At 53.8% G+C, this 23115-nt stretch overlaps 1 protein-coding gene across 5 annotated transcripts; it reads right to left on the bottom strand.

The window, feature by feature from the left end:
- Positions 1–3309: 3309 nt before the first annotated feature.
- On the bottom strand, positions 3310–22551 carry KMT5A (lysine methyltransferase 5A). Of its 5 annotated transcripts, none has more exons than XM_028092424.2 (8): positions 22527–22551; positions 16930–17051; positions 15569–15725; positions 12493–12712; positions 12036–12123; positions 7330–7389; positions 5927–6117; positions 3310–5210 (listed from the first exon to the last, which is right to left on the bottom strand). In XM_028092424.2, exons 1-8 carry the CDS (start codon positions 22534–22536, stop codon positions 5000–5002), a joined length of 1059 nt encoding a protein of 352 aa, XP_027948225.2. In that variant the 5' UTR covers positions 22537–22551; the 3' UTR covers positions 3310–4999. The 5 variants fall into 5 exon arrangements, with proteins under 5 accessions (XP_027948225.2, XP_087875618.1, XP_087875620.1 ...); XM_088019492.1 differs by having other exon boundaries at positions 15569–15644; XM_088019494.1 differs by lacking the exon at positions 22527–22551 and adding an exon at positions 17320–17378.
- Positions 22552–23115: the final 564 nt, after the last annotated feature.

Raw genomic sequence — 23115 nt, 5'->3', positions numbered from 1 at the left:
CAACTGAGCCACCCAGGTGCCCCTGTTATTAGTTCCCAACTAACCAAAGCATCTTTTTTTTTTTTTTTTAAGATTTATTTCTTTCTTTTAGAGAGGGAGAGAGGAAGACAGAGAAAGAGCGAGCATGGTGGGGAGGGGCAGAGGGAGAGGGAGAGAATCTTAAGCAGACTCTGCACTGAGTGTGGACCCTGACACGGGGCTTGATCCAATGACCCGGTGATCATGACCTGAGCCGAAACCATGAGTCGGACGCTCAGCTGACTGCACCACCCAGGTGCCCCCCAAATAACCAAAGCATCTTGAGAAAGAAGAACAAAGCTGGAGGTATCACAATCCTAGATTTCAAGATATAACACCAAGCTAGAGTAATCAAAGCAGTCTGGTACCGGCACAAAAATAGACACATAGATCAACAGAACAGAGAACACAGAAATAAACCCACATTTATATGGTCAATTGGTCTATGACAAAGGAGGCAAGAATATACAATTGGAAAAAGTCTTTTCAACAAACGGTGCTGGGAAAACGGAACAAATTATAACATTAAGATGCTACCGATTTTAAGGCTCATCCTGATTCCAAAGATGTTAAAATGTGGGGGGCGGGAATGCGTTTAGGATTCAATGAAATACAGTCTATAGAGAACAGATGGCTGCACTTTGCAAAGAAACTAATGGGCCTGCTGAACATATCCTGTGAGCTGGTCGTGCTAGTGACCAACCCTGGCTTGCTGAATGTTCTGCCTGCTGTATGGACCTCGCTTATTCCTGTAACAACTCAGGGAGCTGGGGACCAGCACTAACCCGCCAGTGCACAGATTCGGAAAGTGAAACTCCAAAAGATGAAAGTACACGAGGTCACAGAGCTAGGGAGTGGCTGCCCAAGATGCACGTGCGGGCCTGATTCTAAGGCCTGGGTTCCCACCTGCAACGTGCAACGTGCCCTTCTTCTCCAAAAAGCACTCATGTTGATAATGAAGGTGTGTCTCCCTACACCACTTGGAGGACTTTTTGCCCACTGCCTCATCGTACCTCTGTGGGATGGGTGTCATCATTCCCGTGGTGCACCCAAGGTGACAGCACAGTGGGGCTGAGGAATTCATCCAGGGTCCAAGCTCCAAAGTGGTAGAAGTCAGACCCGAACCCAGAGGTAAACTCCACAACCCAGGCTTCACCCACTCTGCCTCCTGAGAAATGCTGGCCCCACTCAGGCTGGTCCAGAATGCCATCTTGGCAGAGCCTTTGATCAGGGGCTCCTGATTTCTAACCCCAGATGATGCTGTCATCCTCATGGGGTGCTCCCCTCTTCACAGGGGCAGGGAGGAGAAAGCTTTCTGTGCCTTGGAGGTGACAGCTGGCTGGGAAAACGGATCTATGCCTCCTGCCTTCAGAACCCCCACGCAGAGGCTGGGCAGGCTGCACACAGGGGCAGTGAGACCACAGAACAGAGAAAGAAAGAGAGAGAGAAAGAGTGAGTGTGTGGGGGGGGGCGGGGGCGGGGGGAGCACTCTGTCTTTTCCAGGAGTGCAGAGCGGACTCAGCTCCTGGGAATGACATGGAAAGTCCACCCTCCAAGGCAACAGCCTTACATCCTAGAGTCCCAACGATGGCAGCCCACTTCCCTACACCTGAGCCATTCTTGCTTCGGTTTCCATCTCCTTGTCTCCAGGCTGTAGGACAACCAGAAAGTCTAGAAGCAGACAGATTGTGTGTTGCTGCCTGTAAGCCATTTATACATATTACCTGCATTTCCAGACCCGGGGGTCCCCCTGTATAAATGCTCAGCTGCCTCTTTCTCCCTCGTGGAGGTAGATAAGGCAAGAAAACCCACTCCGAGAGAAATGTCAAGTTAAAACAGCCCTGGTTCCTGTGTATCCTGGGGGGAAACTTAAAAAAGAAAAAAAAGACAGTAAAGAATGCTCAGATTTTAGCAACTCTTGGTCAAATCAGACACTGGGGTGTGGGAGTTCCACAAGGTAATCCCGGGAGCATTTCTCCTGGAGCTGGGGCCCGGTGTGACCACGGAAAACTGCTAGAACTGCTCCCACACTGCGGGCTTCCTTCGCCAAACCCAGCACCAGGAGGAACCACCTGAGAAGTGGGTTTCCAAGCCAGGTTTCACAAGGCACAAGAAGTGGTTGCTGTAGAAATCATCTTTTAAAAATGAACAAGTAAATACAGCAACTGAGTATCAGAGCTCAGAGGCTCTTAGCTATTAGTCCCCGGCACTTGCAAACAGTGAATGGTAGAAACAACGCAAAGTTTCTTTTCCTTTTTTTTTCTTTCTCTTTCTTTCTTTTTTCTCTCTCTCCTTCCTTTCTAGATTTTATTTATTTGAGAGAGAAAGAGAGAGAGAGAGAGAGAGCACACAAGCAGGGGGAGAGGGAGGGACAGAGGGAGAAGCAGACTCCCCACTGAGCAGGGACCCTGAGATCATGACCTGAGCCAAAGGCAGATGCTTAACGGACGGAGCCACCCAAGCGAAAAATGCCAGGTTTCGATCCTAACAGCAAACATGGATGACTAAGGGGTATCTAGGTGCAAGGCAGTGCTCCACATGCTTTCCCCGTACGAACTCCTGTAACGCAACCACCTGCGTGCGCACACCAGCACTGCTCCATGTTGCCGAGGAGGGAGGTGGTGCACACAGAGCTGTCACCTGCCCAAGGTCACACAGCTGGCTGTTCCAGGGCCGAGTGCACTGTGTTCCCTCCAAGGTGCAGATGTAGTCATCCATGACAGCTGAATCCTCTGGACACCCCTGCACGTCGGCAGGGCAGAGGCTGTTCCCGTGTGATGGTCAAGCTTCAGAAAAGGAAAGGGATTTGTGCAAGGTGACAGGCTGGCCAACACAGCTGCTCCTCGTGCCAGATCTTCTGCTTGTCAACCAAGGACTCTATCTGCCTCCAGTGCAGGTGGCTGGTGAGGACAGAGATCTGCGACTGATAGGAGGGGCTTCCCGCCAAGACAGGGCGCAGATGATGCCAGGTGTTGTTCTCAGGGAGGATTCACATGCATTAGTTTTTAATCTTCTCTGGCACCTATGACCCCCACTGTACAATGAACAGACTGTCCCCCTAGGAAGACATTCACCAAAACAGACACTCTATAACCCTTTTTTTAAAAAAGATTTTATTTTTAAGTAATCTCTGCACCCAACATGGGGCTTGAACCCACGACCTCGAGATCGAGAGTTGCACGCTCCACTGACTGAGCCAGCGGGTACCCCTGCTGTGTAACCCTTTTGTAAAATGAAGCAGAAAATTCCAATCCTCTCTGCCATGTAAAAAACAGACACACAGGTGGCCTCGCCTGGCAATAAATATTTTAATTTTTGTTTCATTTTTATGATGACAAATAATTTTCAAGTTATTTCCTTTTTTTTTTTTAAATACAAAGCTAAACCACAAACAGGTACAACCAAGACATTTTATCTCACATTTACACACTCTGTCGGATCCTCCTCCAATTCTCTGACCACTGACCAGGCAAGTGTGGGGTGGGGGCGGGGGGAAGACTTTCTCAGGTAGCACCGTGGTGAGGCCGGGGAGGGGGGCGGGGGGCGGAGGGCATCAAGGTTGAGGACAGGCTCTCAGACCTGTCTCCATTCACATTTACCTGGGACCAGGGGAGGCCGGGAGACCCCAGGTCATGGATCCAGAGCCATGGCTCCCTGGACTGCAGGTTAACAGAGTGAGAATAGGTCCCCTTTCAAGAGGGAGGAAGCTACGTACTCCTCCTGCATCACAGTCAAGGTGAAAACTTTACCCTTAGCCTTGATCCCTGGGCTGCTGGGCCTGCCCGCTCCACTGGTGTACCAGCGGCTGGGGTAGGGGCCCTGCATTTCAGGGTCTGTGGGTTCCCCCTTCGGTTCATGGCTGCATCTTCATTTTTGCAGGAAGGACACCAGGTGGTCTGACAAACAGAAAGCCTGACAGCAGGTCTGGAACTTTCAACCCATTGGAATTGGGTCAGGGTGGGGGGAGGGGGGTGATGGGTAAGTAATTTCTGGTCCCGCTACAAAACTTTTATTTTTGATTAGAATAGAGTACCATCTCAAATCTCTTCTACAAAAACAAAAATCAAACCAAAACAAAACAACAAAAAAAAGAAAGAAGAAAAAAAAAAAAACGCAGCCACTTCACTCACTTCAAGACCTATATACATGTTAAGTTGTTTTCTGTGGTTTTTTCTTTTTTTTTTTTTTGTCTTTTTAAAATTTTTTAATTTTTATTATTTTTTTAAAATAAATTCAGTGTTCACATTTCTATAAAGAATTAACCCAGTTTTGGGAAACCCTGCCCCGGCAGGGCGAGCAAGCAATGCTTTTCCCTGCCCACATCTACTCTGATTACCCGCCCTGATGCTTCGAGGTGCCCAGAAAAGCGGCAGCCTGTGGAAGAGTAAACCGAGGCCCAGCCCGCGCCCGGGGGCCACTGGGTCAGTAAGCTTTCAAGAAAGCAAAGGGGAAGACTAGCTTACTGCGAAACCTTTTTAAAAAATATTCATACACTTCCATGTGCGCCTGTCCAGACGTCAGGAAAACAAGAGCTTGGGAACACCCCGGCCGGGCCCCGGGAGTCGCCTGCGCGGGGCGGCCGGCGGGGGTGTGGGGAGGAGAGTCCTGGCTCTTCGGCGGGAGGCGGGAGTCACCCGGCTTCCTAGTTCATGTTCACTCTTTCCTCTAAAACCTGTGCTGCGTCCTTGACTGCATGCACGGGAAGCACAAACGTGTGACTTGTATGCAAAAAAGGTACAAAACAACTAGAATATAAAAGTTTTGGTAATATAAGGCCATCTGTTCCAGTCCACCTTGGAAACCTGTAACAGATATTTAAATACTACAGTGAAAAGGCATCTTAATATACTTTTTAAAAACATCTGAAGTAATCTGCTAAGATTAAGTGTGTAAAAAAAAAAAAACAAACAAACCAAAAACTCAATTCCCTTTGAGGGCACTTTGTCCATGGAAGAAGGGAGGGGCGGGGAGGGCGGGGGGGTTAATGCTTCAGCCAGGGGTGCGCTTCGATGGAGGCGCGGCTGCGGTCCCCGTAGTCGTACAGGAGCTCCTCCCCGGCCTTGATGTCGCGGGAGGCGATGAGGATGAGGTGAGGCACGCCGTCAATGTCGTGCAGTTTGGTTTGGCAGTTTCCACATTTACTGTGATTGATCAGTCGTCCCAGGCGATTTGTCTCTCTAGTCGCATCCACACTGGCGGGAGGGAGGGCGACAGAGGATTACACTGACAAAGAGACTTTTGATCCCAGTCACGGCCAGCTCTCGACTCTGCTGCGATGCCGATTTGTGGCCGCGTTTTGGGGAAAGCGGTTCAAATCAAAAAACCATCTTTAAGAGCCCAGGGAGGCACTGGGTGGGAGGAGGCAGGAATGCAAAAGGCTCTTTGTGGGGGCCCGTGGGGCAAGTGCATAACGGATAAATGAGTAAAATCAACTCTGCTGGTAGCGGGGGAAGCTGCGCGTGAGGAGGCAGGGCGCTTCGGGAACTCTCTGTACCTCCTGCTCCATTTTACTGGGGACCTAAAACCGCTCAGAAAAATAGAGCCTAATAAAAAAAACAAAAAACAAAAAAAAAACAACCCAATCGAGTGCACTGGCCATATGGGGAAAGGAGCAGCCAGCGATGTCTAGAGCTGCTCTGGCCGCCCGCCACGAGAGGGAGCGGCCTGGTGAGCCTCGGAGCAGGCTGTCCCCGACGAGCCCGCTTCTGCTTCTCGTCTGGTCAGACGGCAGCCAGAACAGCTCCAACCCCACACGGTAAAATGGCAAGTAGGGGAGAGCTGCCTCACGGCTTTGGAAAAAAACGTAGCAAGAGTGAAACCGGAAGCAGGATGCCCTCGTGGCTCCCGGCCCTGAGGCCTGTCCTCTGCCAGGGCACGGAAGAGCCACCTGAAGCTCCAGCGGACTTACCAGTAGGTTTTGCTCAGATACTGAAAATAGTACATGTAGCAGCCCGTCGAGGGGTCCTGTGCATACAGAGCCTCCCGCTTCTTGGCGTCGGTGATCTCGATGAGGTCCCCGTGGTACTCGACCACAAACTCGCCCCGGGAGAACTGCTTGGTGGCGATCACACCCCTGCCCTTGCCGTCGATGAGGTCAATCTGTTGGGAGGTGAGGAGAAGCGCTGCTTCCTGACCCCGCGCGGGGCCGGCGGCCCGGGCCTGCCCCACCTTCTGTTAGCAGCTTTGCTGAGGTGTATGCCCGAGATGCCACACACTACGGACACAGCACGACGGGTAGCATGAACCGTATACAGCTGTGCAACCGTCGCCACAACCCATCACCCCACAAACGGCCCCTGTGCTCTTTGCAAAGCACTGTTACATCTGAGCCTCCGGGGAGATCTGCCGGGTGGCTGTTGCCCCATTTTGTAGAGGAGGGAACGGAGGCTCGGAGAGGCAGAACCACGTCCAAAGCCATGTGGCGGAGAAGTGATAAAGCCCGACTCACAGCCACACACGTGGCCTCTTCTGGGGAGTAGTAGGGTCCCGTGTTTCAAGTGTCTCCTTTTTCTGGAATTTACCCTCCCACGCTTCTCCTCACTGTTATAAATGGGGTTGCAAGGTGACTGCTCGCGGGGCCCAGACTTGAGTTCGGGTCCTCCTGGATGGGTGTGTGGAACTGGAGCTTTTTTCTGACCCCGGAGTCCAGCCCAGACCCACCTGGTGGCCACTGTAGGGCTCTGCCCCTCTCGTCCACCCAGTGTTCGCAATACACGAGAAGAAAAGGAAATTTCTTGGGCCCTGTCGTTTCCCAGGAAAACAGAATTCAGGAAAAATGTTTGCCCAGGCCTCATGCTAAATGAAAGCCAGATACGACAGGCCATCTACTCTGTGACTCCATTCATATGACACATCCAAAACAGGCAAATCCACAGACACAGAGCTGGGGCTGGGGGAGAGGGGAGTGATGGCTACTGGGTGCAGGGTTTCCATTTGGGAGGATGAGAAAGTTCTGGAACTAGACAGGGATGACAGTTACACAACACTGTCAATGTACTTAATGACACGGAATTGTACACTTTAAACGGGTTAAAATGGTATGCTTTATGTTACACATATTTTACCGCAATTTTAAAAAGTTTTCTCAGGATACCGTTTCCCATGTAAAGACCATTAATGTTTCCTTCCTGAGACGTTCCCTGGGCAGATTTAGTATCTGGCCCCTTGACAACCTCAGAGTCTGACTAGTCGCAGTGACCGTTACAGGGTTAGGGCAGCCCGCCGGCCGCTGGGAGCTGAGGGGCAGGTGGGGGGTGGGGGGGTGTACCTTCCAGCCTCAGCCTCCGAGCAGTAGACCCTGCTGCCCCTTACCTTCATTCCTTCTTCCTTCCCACTTTCAATCAACTCGTCTATTCTTTTCCTTTCTTCAGACTGGGTGGAGGGAAGAGAAACAAGAAGCACTTCAGCATTCTCTCCTGGGCCACTCTGGGCAGCCTGGACCAGCCGCAGGTCACTCACGGCTGGCCTCCGTGACATCGGTCCCCAAAGACGCCCACACCCCACACCCCCATCCGTTTCTCACTGCCCGTCTGTTGTGGACAGTTTGCCACCTGGGGCTCAAATGGACCAGGAGGGACACAGTGGTGGCCCGACTGCAGAACTGGGTTGGGGGCTGGGTTCTATTTGGCATGCGCAGTGTTTTTTAAACCATCTAAATTGCCAACATGAAAAAATCAGGACTCGACTTCATATAAAATCGGCTAGGGCAGACGAGAGGCTGTGCCTTTCGAAGGGGCAGGTGTATGTCACGTCCCTTCTGATGGCCCCTGTAGGCACCCTGGTTCAGGAACTTTGACCTGGGTCTCCACGAAGCCACTGCCATGGATGAGAACATGGCCTCCCAGCCCCAAGAGGCAGTACCACCCTGAACAAAGAAGTCAGACAGGAGTAGACACTCCTGGCCACACCGGCTGCTTAGGGCCACCACCTCCCTCCCAGATCCAAGTCCCGTGCTCTGTCTGCACCTGGGACTGCGGGAAGGCACGGGCAGCCAAACAGAGACCACCAGAAGCCCAGGCCCTCCACTGGCTGCCATGGCTGGGCTCACAGGCAAGGCCTCCACCCAACGCTGAGCACAGACCTGGCCGGGCCAGTGGACCCCACCCGCAGCGCACATGGACTCGGTCCCTCTCCATGTGGATGTAGTGAATGCCTGTGGCATGACGGGGAGACCCGGTCTCTGTAGGTTTACAGACACCGTGCAAGAGCCACACCAGACACCCCTGCATCCAGCCCACGCCCCAGCTCTTTCACAGTCGCCTCTCCGAGCTCCTGGCGTCCACCCTGACCACCCCCTTCACTCTACTCCCCGCACAGCAGCCAGAGGGGTCTTGTGAAAAGCTGCGTAAGGGGTGCCTGGGCAGCCCAGTCGGTTAAGCGTCCGACTCTTGGTTTCGGCTCAGGTCATGATCTCTTGGGGTCATGGGATCGAGCCCCACCATCAGTCTCTGGGCTCTGCAGGGAGTCTGCTTGAAATTCTCTCTCTTCCCTTCCTGCCCCCCACTCTCACTTGCTCTCTCTTCCTCTCTCAAATAAATAAATCTTTAAAAAATAAATAAAAAATGGGACGCCTGGGTGGCTCAGTCGTTAAGCGTCTGCCTTCAGCTCAGGTCATGATCCCAGGGTCCTGGGATCAAGCCCCGCGTCAGGCTCCCTGCTCCCTCTGTCCCTTCCCCCCACTCGTGTGCTCTCTCGTTCTCAAATAAAAAATAAAATAAAATAAAATAAAAATGTACATAAGATCATGTCATTTCCCTGCTTAAAGCCTTCCAAAAAGTTTACTGAATAGTAATGGGTCAATGTTGGTTCGTTGTGACAAATGTACCAGGACAGTGTATGTAAGGTGTTAATGGAGAAACTGAGTAAATGGTCTATGGGAGTACTCTGTACTATCTTTGCAACTCCTCTATAAATCTAAAATTATTCCAAAATAAAAAGTTTATTTAAAGAGAAGCAAAAGCTTGGGGCGCCTGGGTGGTGCAGTGTGTTAAGTGTCCAACTCCTGGTTTTGGCTCAGGTCATGATCTCAGGGTTGTGAGACTGAGCCCCTCACTGGGCTCTGCACTCAGTGGGACTCTGCCTGAGACTCTCTCTCTCCCTTTCTGTCCCTCCCCCTCTCAAATGAATAAATAAATCTTAAAAAAAAAAAAAAGAGAGAGAAGCCAAAGCTTTTCCATACCTTCCCACTGCTACGGGGATAAAAACTCACTTTTCCAATGGCCTGTAAGGCTCTGCAGGGTCCCAGCCCCGCCTCAGCTGCCATCTTCACCCCTTCTCCCACATTCTGGCCACACTGATGACTCTCTTGGAGGGCCAGGCTTGTTCCTGCCTCGGGGCCTTTGCACGTGCTCTTCCCCCTGCCTGGAACACCCTTTCCCCAATCCATTCACCTGGCTTGTGTCCTCCCTTCCTTCTAAGCTCTGCTCAAAAGGCACCTCCCTCAGTGAAATTTCCCTGACTACTGTAGCTAAAGTAGCCTTAGCCTCACTGTGCTTTCAAACTACTGTTTTATTAAATTAATGTCAAAGGACTATCTGAAATTATCTTGTTCTTTGGTTGTTTTTTTTTTTTAAGTTGTTAATCACTCTCCACTTGAATATAAGCTCCCTGATGACAAGAGATCTTGTATGCCATGGGATATCCTGGCCGAGAACAGTGCCTGGCACAAAGTAAGCCCTCAAGCAACGGCAACATTAACACATACACATCACGCACACACAACCACCTTGCTGAAAATTAGTGTGCAGAGAAGACCAGACCAGGGAGAAATGCAGTGAGCTCTGTAACCAGGAGTGATGGTGGGCTAGGCACCTGGGGACTTCCCTGCCAGGACTGAATGAGCCAAGAGAAGCTGAGCTGAGGGGGGAAGCTGGGCACAGGCTAGATGCCCTGAATGCAGAGCTGCAGTCTGAGTTTCGTTCTGGAGGCTCAGTGCTTGGAGGCATGCACCAACCAGCTCCAGGCTTCCGAAGAGAATTCAGGCAGGCAGCAGCCTGGGCGGGGTGGGGGGTGGGGGTGGGGAAGGGGTGCTGGAGGCAGACTGAGTGGGTAAGCAAGGTCTGAATTAGGTCGAGGCTGCTCTGCACATCAGGCCTGGGGCTGGGCTGGGGAGGAAGAAGCCTGGGCACTGCCCCAGTGTAGGCTGTCACCCCACCCACAAGCAGGCCAGCCAGCTAAGGGGCCCCCGCAGCGAAACGAGGGGTTCAGGGTATCTCTCCAAGGCCCAGTGTCCACCCTCTTCCCTGGCCCTGGCCCTGCCTGCTCTGCCTTCAAACTCAATTAAGTATCCGCAAAGGTTTTAATTTTAGTTTCTCCTCTGGCTACCCCCAGCACCCTCTTATGCCCCTTGTGCCTGGGCCGTGGTTTCTGGGACCTCAAAGAGCAGACAGGTCAGGACTGACTTCACCCCTCAGATGAGGCCCAGCTGCCCTACCCTCGAGCTTTACCTGTGCCATCAAGAGAAGACACCGCCCTGGCCAACCACAGTGTCACCACCTCAGCCAACAGCCGCCTTACTACCAGGCCAGCAACCCCCTGGCCCTGGAGTTCACTCAGCAGAGCCAACCCAAACAAGGGGAGCACAGCACGGCTCTCCTCGCCATTGGCTCTTTGGTGACACAGCGAGCTTACTAGCTGCAGACCAAGCTTCAGAGAAGTGAGTGTCTGTTCCCTTCTGCTCATCTGCCGCGGCATTTTGCAGACCTGCGTCACGTCCCTCCTCCAGCCAGAAAAGCCCTTTTTTATTAAAAAGGCAAACTCAGCTGCCCCTGCTCTGCAGCCCGTGGCAGGCCTCGGCGAACCCCCAGCGCTCCCTGTGTGGGCACCACAGCCCCGACCACGGCTGGGAGGTGTTTTGGGTTCTGGGGCCTGGCACCACCTCGCCCTCTGCAGTGCTGCCTGTAAGAGTGACCTAGCACAGTCTCCCACTGCAGGCAAACATTTTATAACAGCTTGTTCTTGGCTCAAAGACATTGCCTTTCTAAAGAAATAAAACCGAAGCTTCTCTCTGCGGGGCGGGGATGGACCCCTTCCCTCATTTATTTTAAAGGAAGCCTCATCAATTCACATAAGCAGAGGAAGAGAATACTCAATTGCCCTATCTACATCTACAGTTTTAACCACAAAATGCGGAAGGAGTCTAGTTCAGGTTGAAAAGCTAAAACCAACAAGGCCTCAGGGAGGAGGCCGGGGGTGGGCGGTGAGCACAGACCTTCCCCGCCTCTCTGTGGGGGCGGCGATCCGAGCTCTGCTCCTGCCCCCGGGGCGGCTCTGAGGCTGCGGGCAGGTGGGCGGCCGCAGGGCTCACGGCGCCCGCGGCCCGTCTCCTCAAACGGAAAGGCGGCACCTCACCGCGCCCAACATTGATCTGCTGCTGCCGGACTGCTGACCGCGGAGCCGCCCGGCGCCCTGCAGAGACGGCGGGCCCAGCTTGCTCTGTCCACCTCCTAGGGCCAGAGCCTGAGGGAGCGAGGACAGAGCGCCGCAGGAAGTGACAATGACGGGGAAGCAACGGCGTCAGTGGTAAGAACTGGCCAGTGCTTCCCGGGTGCCAGGCCCGGTGCCCAGCGCTCCTCGTGCACCTGCTCACCGAGTCCTCCCAGCTACAACCCTACAAGCTACTGCTTTATTGTCCCGTCGGACACACAGGGCGACCGAGGCACAGAGCAGATGCGTGACTGGCCCGAGTTGTACAACCGTGAGTGGCTTCCAAGCCGCTGCTCCGTGCCCCCTTGAGAGGCGACACGGGAGTGCGTGACGAGCAGACGGACAAGCCTCGCAGCGAACACGCGGCCCTCCCGAGGCCGCAGGCTCTCACTGCCCTGCCCACACCCTGGAAAAGACGCTGTCGCCGGACTGCTGGACGCGCCACGCCATGTGCCTTCACGGAGGTGCCATACCGAGCCTTGCGGTGACCCCAAATGTCAGGATGACACCCGCTAGGCCACGGCTGCCGCACAGAAGGCGCCCGCCCTGCCCCGCCGCCCCCGCGAGCCCGGAGGGAAGCCGCGGAGCTCTACCTGCAGCTCGGCTTTGCTCTTCCGGGAGCTCCTGCGCACCGGGTAGAAATCCGTGAGTTTGCGGTTCTGCTGTGTCTTCCCTTGAGCTCTGGGGTGGGAAGGGTAGGGGAGAGAACGAGGGTGAGCACTGAAGACGCACTCAGCCAGGAGGCACACCACTCCTCAGCGATGATGTCACTTCCACACCTCTGTCCACTGGGACCTGCGGTCACGTAGGCTCACCTGCCCAAGGGGGCGTCGGAGTGTCAAAAGACAGGCTGCCTCCTCTCGGTGGGGGTGGGGGGGGGGGCTCCTGAGCTCTGGACTCAGGCCAGACTGACATGCGGACAAGTAACGGGGTCCCCGGCGGTGACGCACAGCAGCTGAGCCCCAGGGACACGGACGCCGGGCGGGGGCCCTGCTCCCCCTGGCCAGCACGCTGCACCCTGGCAGGGGACGGGCTCCGGAAGGCACTTACTTTTTCCGAGGGGCCTGTTTGCCCTTGACGGGCTTTCTCAGGGCTGGCCTGGCCACGGCGGCAGTGGCAGGGTCACAAGACGAGGTCGGAGTTTTCGGAGGTTCTGCTGCTTCAGATTTTTGGTTTGGAAAAGGTGCCAGGGGACCTCTCCTGGCGTCTTTGAGCTTCTGTTCCTCGGACTTCAGGGCGCTCCGTACCGCGTTCCCACTGTTTCTCTTCTCTGCAGGCAGAGCGTGGGGAAAGACAGAGGGTTAGACTCCACTCTCCGTGCCCCAGTCTCTAGACCCTCAGCTGCATCCTAAGACAGGCCTTCAGAGGAGAGAGGATCCTGGATGTGCCAGGCGCAGTGCCCCCTGCCTGCGAGACCCCGTGTCTACCAGCGGCTTTCGGGGGAGAAGCATGTGGCTTTACTTTCAGACCCACACGCTGGGCAGAGCTGTTCGTCTGCATCTTTTTTATTTTTTTTCCTTAGCTTTACTGAAGTATCGCTGACAAATAAATAGTAAGATATTTGCAGTGTACTTCCTGATGAGTGGACAGACATGGTGGAAGGACCGCGCCCATCTAGTCTGTGAACGTTTCTGATCTCCTGCAGACCCCAGGAGAAAAGCTAAATTCCCAGAGTGGGCCAGCGTTGATGGACAGGAATAAGGTAATAAAGCGGAACTTCTTCCCCAGCAAAGACCTCTTCCCCAAGAGCCACCTGGCATGCTTCATTTCAGACTCTTAAGAAAAAAAACCTTTCCTCTTCTAACGGGGCCAAAGCCCTACGTTCACGGTGGTTCTCAGCACAGTGACTTGACACTGGTCAGTGCGGCGCCAGGAGGGAGGGCGAAAAGGACTCGTTACTAAAAATAGTTGTGAAGCACCAGCGTGGGTGAATGATCCACTTTTTAAAAAAACAACTTACTTAAAAAAAATAAAACACAATAAGTAAATGATACGCAGCTGGTAGGAACGTAAAATGGCGCAGTCACTTTCAAAAAGAGTCTGGCAGTTGTTCAAAAGTTCAACATGGAGTTACCATATGACCCAGCAATTCCACGCCTAGGCGGCCGCGAAGACAATTAAAAACATATGTCCGCACAAAAAAACCTGTGTGTGAATGTTTGTGGCAGCTTATTCACAATAGCCAAAGAGGAGAAACCACCCAAATGTCCATCCACTGATGACCGGGTGAGTACACTGGGGTCCATCGATGTGACGGAGTATTATTCAGCCACAGAAAGGAGCGAAGTCCTTTCGCCCTTGAAAACGTGATGCTGAGTGGAAGAAGCCAGACACCCAAGGCTACAGATCCTGCGTGATTCCATTTACTTGTGTCCAGAACCAGCAAATCCACAGGGATAGAAAGTAGATCAGTGGTTGCCAGGGGCTGGGGGAGAGGGAGTCTGAGGAGAGACTAATGGGCACAAGCCTTCTTTTGTGGGGCGAGCAAATGTTCTGGTACCAGACAGTTGGTCACGGTTGCGCCTATCTCTGAAGAGACTAAAAACCACTGCGTCGTACGCTTTAAAATGGCGACCACTATGATATGTGAGCTCAATAAATAAGCTAAAAAGAAAACTAAATACATCCAAATCCACCCAGGCCATTCTCACTGCCTTACATGCCTTAAGTGGAACCAGAGGGAGTTAAGTCCAAGACATCATCCATAAAAACCCTAGGAGTGCGTGATGCCCGTGAACATCAGCGACCACGTCAGTCTGAGCAGAAAAAAGGCTGAGAATCAAGGACAAAAGCCTGGCCCTTGGGCTCTCCTCCAAATATATCCGGCCCCAAATCTTAACTGTGGCCATTTAGTGACACTGTAAATCAAATAAGCTAGCTTATGTACCATGCCACCATTTAGGATCATTTACATTCCACCCCACTCCAGGAGGGATGGGAGACTGCCTGACCACCACCTAGGGAGAGCCCCTTCGCCACCCAGTCCCTACGCGGTAGATGCTAGCCTAAGTGCTGCCGACGCAGTGAGGGTCAGGCCAGCACGGGAAGGGTGGCCAGCGTGGAGCACTGTACAAAGCCCTCTGCACCCATGCTTTAACCAATCTTCAGAATAGCCCTGCGAAGTAGAGGAGTTCTCCCTCCCACTTCAAAGATAAAAGAATGAAGGCTCAGAAAAGTGGAGTGACCTACCCCAGCCTCTCCTTGGAAGTGGCAGAGCTTGGATCAGAACCCAAGTCATCTGAAGACTGACTGAAACAGTATCACCCACTGCCCTGGGCGGGGATGGGGATCAAGCCGAGGCCCGGCTCCTACCCCTGGCTCTGGGCTTCCCCACGCCTGGCGCTCCGATCTGGCCCCAAACATTGGCCTCACCATCACTTATGGCACTTTCTGTAAATGAATTACGAGGCTTCCTCGTCCGAAGCTCCTGGCAGCCAGAATTCTGCTTCTTTAAGGCAAGTTTTAATTAGAAGGGAGCTTGGTGAATTGGGGAAAGCTCCTAGTCCCCACTGCAGCTTAAAAAGGGGAAACGTGGAAGAGAGCAAGATTTCTATGAGGTTTCAGCTTGTTTTGCAGGGCCAAACAGAATTTTCAGTAACTATGTATTTTCTTGTTCAATATTTTAACTCCAAATCTCACTACAGAGTACGCTGCTTCAGAGAACAGCACTGAACACTTGAGTGGAAAGAAACTCAGAAATGAGGTCAAGGCCAGCTCAAAAGAGGGAAGGAAGTCGGTTCCCTACGTTCACACAACACGGTTAGGACTGACAGCAACTGGCCTGTACCGTCCAGACTCGTAACTTCTGTACTTTGGGTACTTGTGAGCCTCTTTATCTGCAGCTCAGGTGTTATTTTTGCAACTTGGCAACACACTCAAGCTTGAAGGACATGCTAACTCTTGTGAAAGCAGGGAAAACCTGTTAGACCGACAGGGCACACACCCCGGGACAGGCCACTCTTTCCCCTGTGTGTTTCTTAGCAGCAAGACAGAACGTGGTTCAAACCCTTGAACTTGGGTTTGAAAGGGCTGGATAAACATTTAATATATGTGCACAATTATGAAGGAGAGGGGCTTCTGCAACCCGACCAGCTGTGGTCAGAACAGGGCCATTTCAGAGCCTTACCTTCTCGTTTCCTGTAGAGTCCGGCTAATGGCTTCCCCTGGCATTTGACTTCGTGATGTGCAACTGAGTTCTCTTCCTGAAGGGGGGAACGCATTCCAGAGCATTTGTTGGGGCTCATGTAGGAATAGATCTTTGATTGCCCGGTAAATACATTCTCCTAAAACGACAAATGCATGTTCTGAAAGAGGCTTGAAGAAAAAGATCTCAGAGCAAATGGCGGAGAAGGGCACTCAGAATAACCAAAACCAAAAACCGACACCATCTCTCAAAAGCAGGCCACCAAGAGTCGCCAGCCCCGGGAGAACAGTGGAAGGTTTAGGATCTCCCAGGTCCCAGTTAGACATTTCCTGAACTCATGTGGTCTCTAATTCTGGTCACTAAGGACACACCTGGCCAGCAGGAAGCCAGCTGTATACCAAGCTGTATACCAGAAGCAGACAACCCACCAGTAGCAGACGGGTCAGAATGACCCAGACTGAACAAACTGCAGAATTTGAAGGGCTGGCCTATGTGCAGAAGCTAACTCCCCTGGCAGGAGCTGCAGAAACTCTTAGCACAGAAACAGGCCTCAGGGAATCTGATTAACCACTTCTCGGCCCTGAAGGCCTCCGGTAGGACTTGTCATTACTGTCCGAGCCTTCAGTGTGCCCAAGCCTGGCCCCTCTCAAATCAATGCAGCCCAGCAGCCTCCCAGGACTGCGGGACTGGACTGCAGTGGTAATTGAGGGGTGGGGTTGGGGGTGGAGAGCTTAATAAAAGCAGAGCCTAGAGCCAGGCATGCAGGGCGGTCACTCTATTGCAAATGGCATCCTGGCATTAACAGGAGGAGGGTGGGCAGGCGGGTGGGGCGGTACAGGTCACTGCTGGCGTCTCTGGGCGTGGGGCCTCCCTCTCCTCTCTGAGTAAGCACAGAATGGAGGAGGGCTTCCCCAGAAACATTGCTAGGGCCCTTCTGCCCGGTGAACCTTTAAACACCAAGTCAGCGAGACCCGTGACCTCTCTGAGGGTCCCGGGCAGGCCCCAAACACCCTGGGAAGGCAGCCACCGCCGGGGTAGCTGGGTCTCGGGGTGCGGAAATGCCATAAAGACACAAACTTTTCCGAGGTCAAATATTGCCAGGGTCATGGCGGAGCCAGTGTGGACGCCACTCCCTGGCAGGCAGCTGAAGAGGAAGCTGCCCGAGCCGGGCGCCCCGCCCGCACGCCCGCACCCCCCCCCCCCGCCCCTGGGCCCAGGGCCGCGGGCGGGGGGTCCCGGGGCGCGCGCACGTGCTCGAGGCGCCGGGCCGGCGGAGGCGGCCGGGCCGCGCGGCCCCTCGGGACGCGCTGAGTGAGTGCGGGGAGGGTGCCTGCTTAGCTTACCCCGTTGGTGCGGGGCCTCCCCGGGCCCCTCCGCTCCACCATCTCCGGGCCCGGGGCCGTCGCTGCCACCGCCGCCGCCGCCGCCGCCGCCTCCACCGCGCGGGGCTTGGACATCTTCCTGCCTGGAGAGGGGGACCCGGGGGAAGCGGGGGAGGGGGCGCTCAGGGCGCGGCGGGGCGGGGAGCGGAGCCGCCCGGGCCGGGCGCCGCGGCGGCGCCTCCCGCCGCAGCCATGTTCCGAGGGCCTGGCGGTGGTGGGCCGCCCGCGCCGCCGGGAGGCAGGGGCCGGCCGGCCGGGCCGGGCCGGGGCCCGGGTCGCCCTCCCGCCGCCCGGCCCGGCCGGGCCCCGCGCGCCGCCCGCCCCCCGCGCGGCCGGGCCCGCCACACCCACCTGCAGCCCGGCCAGGCCCATGGCGGCGCGCCCAGCGCCCTCGCCCTCGCCGCCGCCGCCGCCGCCGCCGCCGCCGCCGCCGCCGCGGCCCGGCCACCACCGCTGCCGCTGCCGCTGCTGCTGCTGCTGCCGCCGCCACCAGCGCCGCCGCGGCGCCCCGGGGAAGGGCCGGCGGCGCCCCACGGCGCCCCCTTCCCCCATGGCCTGCGAGGCAGGGCCCGGCACCAGCGCGCCGCGGCAGCCCCGGCCGGCCCGGGACCGAGGACTCTGGGAGGGGAGGCGCTGGCGGCGCGTCCTGCGCGGCCCGCCCGCTCGCCGCCGCCGCCGCCACCGCCCACCGTCCGACTCCCGGCCCGGGGAGGGGGCTGGCAGGGGCGGCGCTGCGAGGCTCCTCCGGAGGGAGGAGGGGAGGAGGGAGGGAGGGAGGGAGGAGGGGAGGAGGGAGGGCGGGCCGCGCGGCCGCGACGAATCCCGACTCGGGCGCGCCCCCTCTCGTGCGTCCTCAGCCACTCGGGGAGGAAGGGGTGGGAAACATGATAATGACAGCCCGGGCTCTCGCCGGCCAGGCTCCTGCTCTGGCTGGCTCCGCGGATATTTTGGGAGACCCGTCGGTGCCAGGCGCAGTCAGCAGCGGTGAGCGCCACAGGCGAGAGTCTTCCTCTGTGCCCGAGCTTGTGCTCCCTGAGCGTTTTATGGGCATTTAATCCTCCCGCAAGTCCCCCTCCGGGGGGAGAGGGGGCCAGGTCCTGTGGCAAACCCGTTAAAAGTGAGGATCCTGGGGCTCAAGAGAGGTGCAGCGGCTTGCCTAAGACCACAAAACTAGAAAGCGACGGGGTCTGCAAAGTGTCAAACCCAGGTGGTCTGCACCTGACCCGCTCAGGCCCTGGGGAGATAGAGCCAGTGGTTTTAATGGCAAGTTGGTGGGGTGCTTCCCGTGCATACACCATCTCATCCAAACCTCACAACAGCCCTGTGAAGGTACACACCGTTATTCGATCCTTTCCACGGATGCGGAAACTGAGGTTCAGAGAAGTGAGGAGGCTTGGCCAAATTCTCACAACTGAAAATGAATTTCCAGGCCAAATGACCCCAGAGTCTGCACTCCCAGGGACAGATGAGGAAATTCAAGATGGGAGGGACAGAGGCTGTTGCAGAAACGTTTAGCAAGTCACCTGGTTCTCCTGTCCACCAACATGAGAAAATGTCCTAGGAAGGCAGGGTTTCCAGCCAGTGGGGTGTCTTGTGTTGGCAGAACTCACTGCCCTGCACCACTGTGCTGAAGCCATTAGGGTTTGAGGGCCCACAGCCAAGAGTCACGTATTTGTGCTAAGTCATAGATGCAAACAGGATACCTCAGGGCACCTAGCTCCTACTGCTTGGGTCATGGCCTGGGAGGCAAGCCTTGGGTTTCTCTCCCTGCATCTGCCCCAGAGGTGCTTTGTGACCACGGCCACGTCACTTCCCTGGACTAGGCCTCAGCATCCTTGTGGGTAAGAACCAAGAACCTTGAGTTCCTTAACCCACCCAGGGCGCCTTCCAACATCCACAGAGAAACAAATGGCTGTCCCTTGAAGTAGCTGCCTCCCCTTAAGAAGGGATAAGACAAAACAGGATTAAATGGCAGGAATAGGCTCAGGACAACATCCCCCAAATCAGTTCATGCCTTAGCATCCTGGACAGGGCTGGGGAGCACCCTCCTTCCTACATCTGTCCCCTCCCCCCGGCGGCCCCCACCCCAACACTAACTCCAGTAGGATGGGGTCCTCCACTTACTTGAATACCCAAGAGACTATGCAGAGAGTGAAAGAGGATTCTAAAAGGACACTCTGACATGCAGGTCAAGCCTTCTGAAGTAGAGTGCTAACGCTCCAGGGCAGAGACTTTTGCAGTTTGTCACCAAACTCTCATGGGAACCGTGGTTTGAGAACAGAAAGCAGCCACTCGGGTCACCTTTTCTACTTCACGTGCTATTTCAACATCCTCCCACCCCCACCCCCACCCCCACACACACACATGCTCAGGGCCACAGCTTTGTCTATTTCGGCCCTCAAATGCAGGGGGTACCTACATTAAGATCCAAGTCTAGCACCCATTCCTCAACTCTGCAGCTCTGGTACTAGAAGATCTAATACAAATCATTTGATGTGGGCGCCGGGTGGCTCCGTTGGTTAAGCAACTGCCTTCGGCTCAGGTCATGATCCCGGAGCCCCGGGATCGAGTCCCGCATCTGGCTCCCTGCTCGGCGAGGAGCCTGCTTCTCCCTCTGGCCCTCGCCCCTCTCGTGTACTCTCTCTCTCTCATTCTCGCTCTCTCAAATAAATAAATAAATCTTTAAAACAAAACAAAAAAAAAAAACAAATCATTTGATGTAACCTTCAACACAGTCTTTCCTGTCTCTGGACAGGAGGTCGTTTATGTGTATGTAACAAATATACCCAACAGCAGAAATAAAAACTCTTAATGTTGTCCAGGATCTCATAGAAATAGAATTCAACAGGAATGATACTAATAGCTAACATTTATTCAATGTTTATGCGCTGGGCCTATTAATAATGCATTATTTAATTTAACTTTTCCAACCCTTTAGGAGAAGGTACTATTCCTATTTCACAAATGTAGAAATTGAGGGGCGCCTGGGTGGCTCAGTCGTTAAATGTCTGCCTTTGGCTCAGGTCATGATCCCAGGGTCCTAGGATCGAGCCCCGCATTGGGCTCCCTGCTTGGTGGGAAGCATGCTTCTCTCTCTCCCACTCCCTCTGCCTGTGTTCCCTCTCTCGCTGTGTCTCTGTCAAATAAATAAAATCTTAAAAAAAAAAATGTAGAAATTGAGGCTCAGGGAAGATGAAGCACTTGACTCAGGATTACACGACTAAAGTGGTTAATAGAGCTGAGATCTCAACCCAGTGCTGCCTTATGAGAGTACTGTACCATAAAGAATGTATATTGCTTCCCTTGAACTCAGACACAAAAATAGCAATTCATTCATTCCACATTTATTGAATACCTACTTTGTTGCAGGCCCTTGCTAAGGACACAACAGTGTACATAAAGACAGATGGAGCACATTGAGGCCCTATAGGCCATGGTGAGGATTGAGGATTTGATCCTAAGAACAGTTGGGGGAAGGAGGAGGAGTGAAGGTCACGCGAACAAAAAATCTGTGTTCTTGGGGACCACTCTAGCTGCTGGGGGATAATAAATTGTAAATGGTAAAAGTGGAAAGAGGGAGACCAATTAGGAGGCCATCTGGCCCTGGCAACAGAAATGGAGAAAAGCAGATGGACTAATCCTCCTCAAACTAATATACTTAAGGTTGAAAATATTTACATGATTGTAAAACTTCAAAACCACAGAGGAGTTGCCTGGTATCTGAACATTTTGTTTGTTGACCCAGCAGGGTTCTCAAAGTGAACTACAAGTTTGCAACAAAGACAGCTTTTCTAGAAGGAAAAGCCTGACTCTTCATTGGAAGTATTCTAAATGATTTGATATTTACACTACCAAATGCCCAATTTAATAATCTACAAGAGTAATGAAGCCTTAAGAAATAAGTAACTACAGAAAGAAAGAAAGAAAGAAAGAAAGAAAGAAAGAAAGAAAGAAAGAAAGAAAAGAAAAGAAAAAAAAGAAAGAAAAAACTACTAGTTTGGGGGTCAGGCGAGACAGGGAGAACTACTAACCAATAAATTACAAAGGTGATTTGTAAGCCTGCCATGGTAGGAGCTGGGAACACTTGTCTTCACTTTGGCTAAGGGAGATAGAGTGTAAGAAGCAAAGGCACAGCATGGCTAGAGTCTAGACAGTGACTTTGGACTTCAAGCTTCCACTTCTGCAAAATGGGAATAACAATTTGTAAAGATTAACTGAGATACTAAAATGCCTGGTCCTCAATGGTAATTATTATTTGCCTATATTAACTATTTAAATATTTCAGTGGCAAATTGCTTAGTTTTGTTTTCCCTATAGATTAATTAAAGCAAGTCATCTTTTTCTTTTTTTAAGGCACTACTGTTGAAACAGTTAGCTTGAATGATTTTGCTCTAATGGGAAAAATGAATCAGGGAAGCATAGATTTATTATGATTTGTCAGATACTTCTAAATATACTTTTAGATGCTTAACACTTCTGAAGAAAAAAAAATCGTCTTAGCTTTCTCTGTGGATTGGGTTATGAAGCCTGTTAACTTGAAGTTCACTTTCTTAATCAGAATCTGGGTTGTCCCAAAAGACCCTAAAAGGACTCTGGCATAATAAAGGATGCAACTGGGTACAGGGCCTGAAAACAAAGGTGCCCAATAAATATTTGCTGAATGAATCCTTATTTTATTCATTATAATTTTTATAGGGAGCGTACTGCATTAAGGCAAATTCCTACTAACTTGTACTGTCTTGGGATTTTGAGAAAAATGTCAAACCTCAACTCATTTTTCTTAAATAATAATTCTACTCAACCGTCACGCTCAAGTTTTTGCATGGAGGAGACACAGCGGCTGGAAATGACCAGTGGTTGGAGATCACTTTGCCGCATAACGTGGGTCTTACTGCGCTGACAGCAAACTAAGTGTGCAAAGAAGGACTTAAGGCAGGAACATCGCCTCCCGCGGCTGGACAATCCCACCCAAGCCATCTCCCATGGGCAGGAGTCCTGACCAGCTGCAGGATGAAGGCTCGCCCCGGGTGGTGCCATGGGACGCACCTCACCCCCAAAATGAGGTGACTCAGGGCATGGAGAGAGAAGGCGCCTGCTGCGGTGTCCACGCCGACGCGCTCCCCACGATGGAGGTTACCCATCTGCGCCCTGGCCTCGGAGTCACCTCCTTTCCCAGCGAGAGAGAGCCCCGAAATGGGCGAAGCCTTGCCCTCCCCCCTCCTCGTATCACTAACAACCATTCCCTGGAGGGGCCCTGCGCTTTAGTCTCTTAAGAGCTTTGACATATGGATCTGTTGTCCCTGGAGAAGCAGGACAGCGGGTGCTCACACTTTAGAAACGGGAAACCGAGGCATGGGAGTGGGAGGGACTTCTGGAGACTTGGCAGAGGGGTAGGTCGGAGAAGGTTCCGCAACAACCCCCCCAGCCCCGTCTCCGCGCTCCATCCGAGCAGACAGCTCAGCAGAGCGCCTCCCCGCTGCCGCTCCCGCCACCCTGGGGCCCCGCTCAGCGCGACCCCCCACCCCAGCCGCCCCGGCGCTGACCACCTGGGCAAATACCTCTAGCCATGGCCCGGCTCTGTCACCGCCTAGGATCTCCCGGGAAACGCAGCTTTCGAAAAAAGTTGCAACAACTGTAGCCAACTGCTCCGCGGAGCTACGGCTGCTGCCCTGATTGGCGCAGTTGCCCGCCTCTCCCCAGGCTGCCCGCTGTGATAGGCGAACACAGGAGGGGGGGAAAGCCCGCCCTTATTCCCGCCTCCTTGGCTGGGGCGGGGCAAGCGGCCGCACTTTCTACAAGCGCTTTAGGGACAGGTCCCGGCGGAGGAGGTGGGAGGGGGTTTAAATTTTACCGTCTCCCTGCGCTGATTGGCTGAGGTGGGAGGACACCCGCGATGCCATTGGGAGGCCCCAAGCTCCGCCCTCTCCCGGTGCTGAAGCTCCGCCTCGGGAGCTTTAGTCACGCGGCTGGGAGGCCCGGGCTCAGAGTGGACCGGATCTGGGACTTCCGGTTCTTCTCGGGTTTGACAGGAACCCGACCTCTGACCCCTCGATCTCCCCTTATGACCGGCAAACCCTAGTTCTCCCCCACAGTTTGGCGTCTCCAGCCCCTTGACTCCGACAGCAGTTTATTTCATTCATTCCTAAG

This window comes from Eumetopias jubatus, unplaced genomic scaffold (genome assembly GCF_037043125.1).
Source record: "Eumetopias jubatus isolate StellerSeaLion01/CBP00866 unplaced genomic scaffold, mEumJub1_p1.0 scaffold_16, whole genome shotgun sequence".
Taxonomy (NCBI): Eukaryota; Metazoa; Chordata; class Mammalia; order Carnivora; family Otariidae; genus Eumetopias; species Eumetopias jubatus.
This window is presented reverse-complemented; position numbering and strand designations above follow the sequence as displayed.

Coding starts and splice junctions, on each gene's coding strand:
- KMT5A (XM_088019491.1), bottom strand. CDS start 17,520: ATGGGGGAAGGGGGCGCCGTGGGGCGCCGCCGGCCCTTCCCCGGGGCG. Junction 12,713..15,568: donor ACTCTACAGGAAACGAGAAG/GTAAGGCTCTGA, acceptor CTCTGCCTGCAG/AGAAGAGAAACAGTGGGAAC. Junction 6,118..7,329: donor GGAAGGAAGAAGGAATGAAG/GTAAGGGGCAGC, acceptor ACCTCCCAACAG/ATTGACCTCATCGACGGCAA.